The sequence below is a fragment of the Motacilla alba genome, chromosome 1 (genome assembly GCF_015832195.1).
Source record: "Motacilla alba alba isolate MOTALB_02 chromosome 1, Motacilla_alba_V1.0_pri, whole genome shotgun sequence".
Taxonomy (NCBI): Eukaryota; Metazoa; Chordata; class Aves; order Passeriformes; family Motacillidae; genus Motacilla; species Motacilla alba.
Window position 1 is genome coordinate 52,804,583 of NC_052016.1, and position 8,442 is coordinate 52,813,024.

An 8,442-nucleotide genomic window follows, 5' to 3' on the forward strand; every position below is an offset into this window, starting at 1 on the left:
TAAACCTGCCCAGCACAGCTTGTCCATTGAAACATGCCTTGTGCTTCAGACCAGTGTGTCTGCACCACACACTACAGTATTCCTTTTCCTGGGGACTGTGCCAGGCTGTGACTGGAATGCTGGTTCTTAACAGCACACAGAATATATGCTGCTGTTCAGAACATCCATCTACAACCTGCAGTTGTTCATGGCTCAACTCTACAGGTTCTAAGTTCACTGAAAACATACTTCCCTAAACTGTATATCATTCTGATGCTGTATCACTCCTTGACCACAGAGACTTATGCAAGCATCTGTCAGCCTGGTGGTATTCTTGGAGAGGATGTTTTTGGTAGATGGCTAATTCAAATACAATGGATTTGGCTATTCAAATACATAGAGCAGATAGCTGTGAAATAATCCCTGAGTTAGTGGCAATGATTAAACTCTCAGAAAAGGGAGAAGGTAAGTGCAATGATGTGACCAATTCTGACATTTAAATATACAGTAGGATGAGGGACCAACCATAGCAAGAGCAAGGAATGTTCTCAGAGATGGAGAGTCTGAGATGTGATTTGTTTCCTCATTTGGGCCTTCCAAATTAAAGATCAATGCATTTCCAAGCCTAGATTATAAAGACTTTCTTTTGGTGGCTAGGAAACTTTGTATAGAAAATAGCCAAGTCAAAGCTGAGCCAGCTTTATAGAAGAACAATATAATTCATAAGAGAAAATGGCAGTGACAAGCTAGGTTGGTCAGATGGGGACAAAAGTGTAGGTACCTTCTGTACTATCTTGAAGTCATTACCATTAGTCTTAGCTCATTAAGCTTCAATAGTTACCATTACTCTTGCCACTGTCTGCAAACAAGTTCAAATGACTGTGTAGCTAATAAGATGGTGAAAAATCAAATGACCCTGTAATTATTTGTCAGGGTAGTGGCCGTCCTGAATATCAGAACAGATGAACAAAAATACAGTGCAATTCTTTGAGTGTGATTTTGTTTCAGGGTAAATGGTAAACCCCATTAGCCTAATTTTTAGGTGAGGAAATTATAATTAGAGAAAAAAACCATATTAATTTTCATCAGGTTTAGTTCCTAGCAAAGTGCTCTTAGCTGTTCCTTACTGCTACAGTACACTTTTTACAAAATCAAGCAGCTTGTAACAGAGATGCTATTTTGAATTGAACCTCCATAGTACAAGTGTTTCTTTGTATGGACCATATAATTTGTCTTTTGTATTTGTCCTATCAGATATAAAATAACTTAGCACGCTGGCTTATAATATCTGTAAACAACCATAGGATATTTTTATTTTTGTCTATAAAAACCATTAATAAAGGTACTTCTATATCCAGAAGTCATAAATACAGAAGTTCTATATTCTGGTTTCCTTTTAAATCACTTTCTTCCAAGGTAGTTAGCATTTTTTTTCTGTCTGGGTCTGTGAGTTACCAATGAAGTTTGCTTCCCCATATCTCCTTACTCTTCTGACAAACATGTTTGTAGTTGTGGTTTCAAGGTTTCGGATGGAAGTTTAACCTGATTGAGTCAATGGTGATTTTTCCTGGCAATTTCAGTCAAAGAATAATTTCAGCCAGTCACATTCCTGCACTCCCCAGTTCTGATACCACTTTATTAGACACTTTATTAGACATAGCCTGGCTATGCTGGACACTGAACAATGAGGAATCAGCTGCTTTTACAGTCAGGACCTCAGATTTGCTGTTTAAGTTTTCAACATGCTTTGCAATCTTTATTCTGAGGAAAGCCTAGGAACCAAGTACCAAATCCAGACACTACTAGTGTATTTCAGGAAAGAACATACACAATTTCAACACAACAATATATTTTAATCTGCATGAAATCCATTAGTAGAAGGTCAGCTATGCAATGTAGCACATGTGGAAATAGGTGAAATTCCCCTCTTCCTATAAAGTATCTGATTTTTTTCACAAAGCAGCTATTCAGTCAAATTAAATACCCAAAGATCTCAGAGCTATCATTGCCTGATGCTGCAGTTCTGGATCAAAGCCTTCTATTGCCTACATCTAACCCTTTTCCCAGTTCTATCTTTTTTTTTTTTTTTTTTTTTTTTTTTTGCTGTCTGATAATCTTGTTGCCAGACTGTTAGTTGAAGATAACTTCATAGTGTTAGTGGTAACAGTTTTGGTGTGTCTCATTCCAAGTTCCAGCTAAATTCAAAGGTAGGTGGCGAAAACAAACTCCTTCCCTATGGAGCTGGTTAAGCTTATCACTGGCCTTTTCCAGCTGCAAGGCTGTCTTAAGCAGCACATTTGATTTTCAGTAGAGATTTCAGGGTAACAGGCAGTGTAACCAATGGAAACACCAACCTGCAGCAGAAGGGTAGTCCTTACACTAGCCCTTGGCTATTGAGTATAGTATTGGTGCATATGTTTTATATGATGGTAAATAGATTTTTATTAGACACATTAGGTAACACACAGCATGTATAAGTAACACATAAAACAGACACCACAAAAGTGCTTTAATTATAACTTCAGGAAAAAATCTTGTTACAAAAGAAATGTAATGCTAGAGCACTGGGACTAGTTTGCTCTCTTTGTACATGTACATGGAATAATGCAGGAATTCTATCAAGCACAAACCTGGTATGTGCCAAAGTGTGTTCTTTGGATTTGAATCAAGGATGTTTTCACAGTCCAAATTTCCAGTCCAGCTCATTATGAATGACCATCTCTTTTTTTCATGGTTCTAACAATGGTTTTTTACAGTTTTCTTGCTTTCCTCTTAGATGACAGATTTCCATCTGCAGTCAAGTTGCAACACTGGAAGTAGCTCACAAGAAAGGTAAGCCTATTTATGCTCCACTTTCAGTGCACAGTGAAGGGTCATGGGTCTTAATTAATGCAGCTTTGTTTACCTCAACAGTGACAAATTTAAATGTACAGTAAAAGATGAATGCAAATAGAGAAGCAGAGTGCTCATTCATTCTGGAGAAAAGCCAGTTATTAAAGCTAAGGAGGAGAAACAGCCAACTTTCTAGAAGTGGGTTCAATGGGTAAGCACTTGGGAGATCAACTGTGTTGCCCAAAGTGCCATATGCTGCCTATTACAGGCATAAAACACCTTTTGAGACAAGATCAGACTGACTCATATAGTATTTCAAATTGGTAATATATAATTTACAGCACAGCAGTGTGAACTTTAAGAAAACTATCAAGTTCCTCCTCATTTCTGATTGGGTCCCTTTGCTATTTTAGCTCTCCAAGCTGTCTGTAATTCCTGCTAGGCCAACTTTAAGAAAAGGAATGGTGATTTAATCTCACTGTGTGGAATGTCAGAGAGACTGGGAGTGGTTTGCTCAACTCATTTGAAGGGCACCTCAGATAGGGAGAAGGTTTTATGAAGAAAAGCTGTGCAGGCTAGATAGGAAAAAAAAAGAGCAATCAAAGGAGCACTGGATATCATGCTATAAGTTGGAGCACTTATTTTGGATAACCAGCAGAACAAAAAAATAAAAGCATTTTTTTCTTGGTTTTTATTGGGAGGAAAAAAAAAAGTTTTAAGAGTATACAGCTGAGTGAGGCACAGTCAGGTGGTAAAATGTCTCTTTATCAGATAAAGTCTACTGTACCAAGATTCTTCACACCATACTGTGAGAGAACAAGAGAAGTTGCTGCACTGCCTCCATCCTCCAAGAGGTGACAACCCTTTTTTTCATCTGATCAAGAGAATGAAAAATGAACCTCATTCCTCCCACTGCTGTAGTCTTTTTGACTATGGGGAGGCAGCATTGACCTAATGGCATTCACAGGCAGTTGATACTGGCCACCCCCAACACTTAAGGAAATGCTTCTCAGTGCAGGCAAAAAGATGAGAAGAAAAAAACATGCTGGAGCCCAGCAAAGCTGATGGCATGCACTGCCACAGTATCTGTGTTCCTACACCATTTTCTTGCTCTCCAGATTACTTAGAGAGGACACCTAGTGTAAACACAATCACCTCCCTGTCTTCTTCCTTCTCAAAAGCTGTGATGTGCCCCAAAAAATCCTTTACCCCACTTTTCACCAAAAACCTTTGATACTGTTTTGCCTCTGAGCCAACAGTGTGTTTGTCATTCCTGGATCTCCTCTGGGCACTAGAGCCTTCTCTGGTCCTTTCCACACCCAGTACTTGAAGAGTTAAACTGTCCCAACAACAGGATCCCAGCAGTAGGCATACTTGGAGAAGCTGGTGGCAGAAGGCCCACTTTCTCTAATCATGGATGCAGGAATACTGAATTAACTTATGATGTTTAAAACCTGCCTCAGCATCAGCTTCCCAGGGAGGCTATCAGTTTTAAAACACAAAAGAACATTAATTTTTTTATCGTTTTCCTTGAGTATGAAAATATTGTTTATTGTTTTCTTACACCTAAGAAAGTTGAAGGGAAACGCGTCAGCCAGTAAATCCTGAAACCGGGAACTTATTTCAAAACCGCTGCTTTCCCAGATTCTTTCATGCAAATCTTTATCACTAGGTAGCACAACTCAGCCAGATTCAACATCATGCAGATCCCAGATACAGCAAGCATGAAAATGGTAAATGTGGTTTTCTCAGTGGGCCGAGACACAAAACAATCCACAGTGTTGGGGCAGGGCCAAGCGTCGCACTTCACCAGGCGGGGCATCTGGTAGCCATCGTACATGTAATAGAACACGTACATGAAGACGGCTTCAAAGATGATCCTGAAGAAGATGCTGCTGGTGTATGTCCACCACAAGGGGCCCCGAATGTGAATCCTTTCATTTTTTAGCTCTTCAATATCAATTTTCTCACCATTTCTGAACCGCCTTTTCTTCTCGTGCCTGGTGTAAGCCACATGCATGGCCACCAGCAGCGCAGGTGTGGAGACAAAGATCAGCTGCAGGGCCCAGAGTCTGATGTGAGAGATGGGGAAAAAGTGATCATAGCAAACATTTCTGCAGCCAGGCTGAAGCGTGTTGCAGACAAAATCTTGTTGTTCATCTCCCCAGACTCTCTCTGCAGCCACAACCAGGATCATGATACGGAAGATGAAGAGGACTGTGAGCCATATCTTCCCGATACTGGTGGAGTGCTTATTTACACCTCCCAAAACACTCTGCAGAGTTCCCCAGTCCATCTTCTCTTCTGTGTCCTTTTACCTGCAGGATGACACAATAGACAGAATAGTCACTTTTCACACTGTGAAAAATCAACTCTTAAACCTGTGAAAAAGGGAACTTCCTACCAGTCTCTCCAAAGCCATAGGCAAGTATAAGTCACTTTCCTTTATGGTACCGATATGTTTATGGATTCAAACAACTTATTAAACTCTCTATTTCCATCAGTTTATGATGGGACAAGCATACCTCAGTGTATTATTTTGGCTTTGGGCAGGAAATAAGTACATCTTAATACATTTCCTCTGTACATCCTCCATGTTCTTCTGCCCTTTCTGTGGCGGACTCTGGTCAGCATTTTGCCTTTCAGTGTACTTCCCAAAGCAATAGAAATTACTATCACTGCATGAGTTAAGCCACATCTGGACAAACTAAAGTCTTCTCTAGCATTTTTACAGGATTTCTTTACCAACACCATAGCCCTAGAAGGCTGAGGTGCTTTCTTTGTCCCAGAGGTAAGTACTACTTGGCCTTTGTCAGCAGAAGTCCTTGCTCCACACAGACATCTCCAGCAGGCCTCCCAGGCTTTCTGTTGCAGCTCAGACAAGGCCCTTAATCTCAAAAGAACAACGTTTGAATTTGCCAACACTGGTGAGAAGCCTCAAGCCAGCTCTGTCAGGGCTGCATGCTTATATAGCACAAACCAGCAGGCAAAGGCAGATAGAGCAGAGCCTGCCCTTCCACATTCATTGCTATGTCATCCAAAAAAGGAGGCAAGCAGAGTCACAGAGTTGAAAAGAAAAAGCCCTCAGCTGAAGAGTTTATGTTGATTTTCTAGATGCTATCACACTCCAGCAGAATACAGAAAGTCACACATCAGAGAAGTTCCATTTCAGCTTTCCTCATTCTCTTAAAAACTAAAATCCACTCTTTGCCCCTTTTGAAAGTAAGTTTTGCTGAAGTTCAGACTTCAGTCTCAGGGCTCAGCTTTCACTGATTGCAGCCATTTGGAAACTATCACTGAATTGGACAAAACACTTTGAAACCCGACCTGGGAACCTGCATGGCTGGTCCATCGTGTCTCAAGGCTAGACTGGGAGAGCCACGCAGGCCACGGGTAAGAGCTCCATCTCCTCTCTCGGTGCTGGCTGTGTGCTGTGGGGACAGCATGGTACCTTGCAACGCAACACAGGCCAAAGTTTACAAAAATCTCTCATTCTCACACAGCAGAGAGGGGGGAAAAAGGAACTTTTTACCCTGGTGCAGTTACATCCCAACCAAAGGACAAAACGTGCCCCAACACATACCCTTGGTACGAGGGCCTAGCTTGTACGGACAAGCCTGGAGGCAAGAGGGAGAGGTCAGATTTACTGTGATGCGGAAAGGTGAAATTGGGTAAGGCAAAAAAGAAAACAACTTTGAGAAGATGACTGGAATTCCTGAGACTTCTCATGCTTTGTCTCTGCTGAAACTGGCACCATTTTATGCAACATTTTACACTGACCTAACCTGCAGGCTGTGATGAGATAGCTGCATCATTCTGGTAAGAATTCCCTCACATCTGTTGCGCAGTCATTAAAATCAATGAAACCTTCACAAGAAGGTAATCAGAAACTGAAGGAAAGTCTGGGAAGTGCATATCGCTGAGCTGAACAGCCTGGGTTCCATGTGCCATCTCACACTACAGTTCTGAACCAAGGCTGCAAGTTTTGGGGGGAGCAAAAAACTTTTCTCCCTCTCATCGGCCACTACCGAAACATTGCAACTAGCTGTTAGGGAGCCAATCTACCTGGACCCCAACGTGCCAACCAAGACACCGTTATTGAAAACCACTCCAAATCCCCACTCTGGGTTAGTAGCTGGATCCCAGCCCTTCCCTCCCTCCGCGCCGACCTTTATCCCGCCGAGTTCCCGCGCGGCTGCGAGCCTTCAGCGGAGGGAAGCGGCAGGATTGCCGTCCGCTCCCGTCAGCGGGCACCCCTGGCAAACACCGGCTTTGGCTCGTAGGTCCGACGGCTCTTCCCGGGACGGGCTGCGCGGTCCGAGCATGCCGGCCAGCCGCAGTCACCGCCCCCGGCCCGCTGCCCCGCCGGTCCCGGGGCTGGGGGCTGACAGCCCCCGCCCAAACACGGCTTGCCCGGCGTCGGGGCTGCGGCGTGGCTGCCCGGGACGGCCCCGATCCGAGCCTCACTCCACCACGCGGATCGCCACCCGCTCGGAGGGGCGCACAGCCTAATCCCAACCTCGGTCCCGATCCCACCGGTGCGGCACGCGGGAGCCGCTCCGCACCCTCCACCTGGCACGGCTGGGCAGGACACAAGGAAGCCGCTCCGGACCCTCCACTGGCACGGCTGGGCAGGACACACGGGACGCGGCAGGCGCGCCGCGCTGCTCCAAGGTCCGCTGGCGCCTGCGGAGCGGGCGGCCCAAGCCTCTCTGGCTCCGAGTTTTAAAGTCCCTCCCCGTTCACCTGCAGCCGCTTTTAACCCGCCCCCGCCCGCCCCCGCCCGCGCCCCGCTCCTCCGGCCGGCCGCGGAGGCGGCGGTGGGAGCCCGGGGCGGGGCCGGGCTGGGGGGCTGAGCCACCGCCGGCGGTGCTGGGCTCTGCCGTGCCCGCGGGGCTGGATTCTGCCGTGCCCGCGGGACGGGAGCTGCTGCGGGCGGAGCGGGACTGGAGACGGAGCCCCCCGCGGGAGCGCCCTCGGGTTCGCCCGGGGCATCCGTGAGCGCAGGGCGCGCATCGGGCGGAGCGGACCCGGTACCTTGCAAATACGGCCCGGCGCCGGGATTGATTCCCGAGTGTTGACAGAAAACACGTCCCGGCGGGAAATCAGTCCCGCGGGACACTTCGAAACTACCCCTGAGCCGTGGCAGCCGGAGGAAATCGTCACCTTGAGAAAGCTGGGACAATGTTCAGATAAAACGCAGGTCCCACAGATTTTCTCTGGGGTGAGGCAGGGCTGCAGAGAGAAACCTCAGAGACCTTCTTAGAAGGCCTGAGTTTGGAAGACAAGGAGAAGGTAAACCAGCTAATAATAATTAAAAATTCTGGGTAGCCAGATGTAGGGATAACAAGGGCATCAGGCAGCTAAAGGCAGGATAGAAGTAAGATCTTGATTTTTCTTTGAAAAGGAGTTCCTCACTAAGGTGCACAGCCTTGATTTCACTGCTGCTGTGCAAAGGGAGTAAGGATTAAAATTGGTTTTGTGAGAGAAAGTAATCTAGCAGGAAGTATAGAGTGACTCAAGTCAGAGTTGCTTGCCAGGTGAAGATCTGTCATTAGGTGTTATTTGTCTGGTGATGGAGCTCTGTTGTTCACAATTAAAAAAAAAAAAAAAAAAAAAAGTTTCTTCTTA

General features: G+C 45.3%; 1 protein-coding gene across 7 annotated transcripts; it reads right to left on the bottom strand.

The window, feature by feature from the left end:
- Positions 1–2,099: 2,099 nt before the first annotated feature.
- Positions 2,100–7,737, bottom strand: GJB2 (gap junction protein beta 2). 7 transcript variants are annotated; one of them, XM_038155114.1, is made up of 3 exons: positions 7,384–7,737; positions 6,139–6,242; positions 2,100–5,129 (listed from the first exon to the last, which is right to left on the bottom strand). In XM_038155114.1, exon 3 carries the CDS (start codon positions 5,105–5,107, stop codon positions 4,430–4,432), a length of 678 nt encoding a protein of 225 aa, XP_038011042.1. In that variant the 5' UTR covers positions 5,108–5,129; positions 6,139–6,242; positions 7,384–7,737; the 3' UTR covers positions 2,100–4,429. The 7 variants fall into 7 exon arrangements, with proteins under 7 accessions (XP_038011042.1, XP_038011051.1, XP_038011031.1 ...); XM_038155123.1 differs by having other exon boundaries at positions 7,377–7,737; XM_038155103.1 differs by having other exon boundaries at positions 7,331–7,737.
- Between the last annotated feature and the right edge of the window lie 705 nt (positions 7,738–8,442).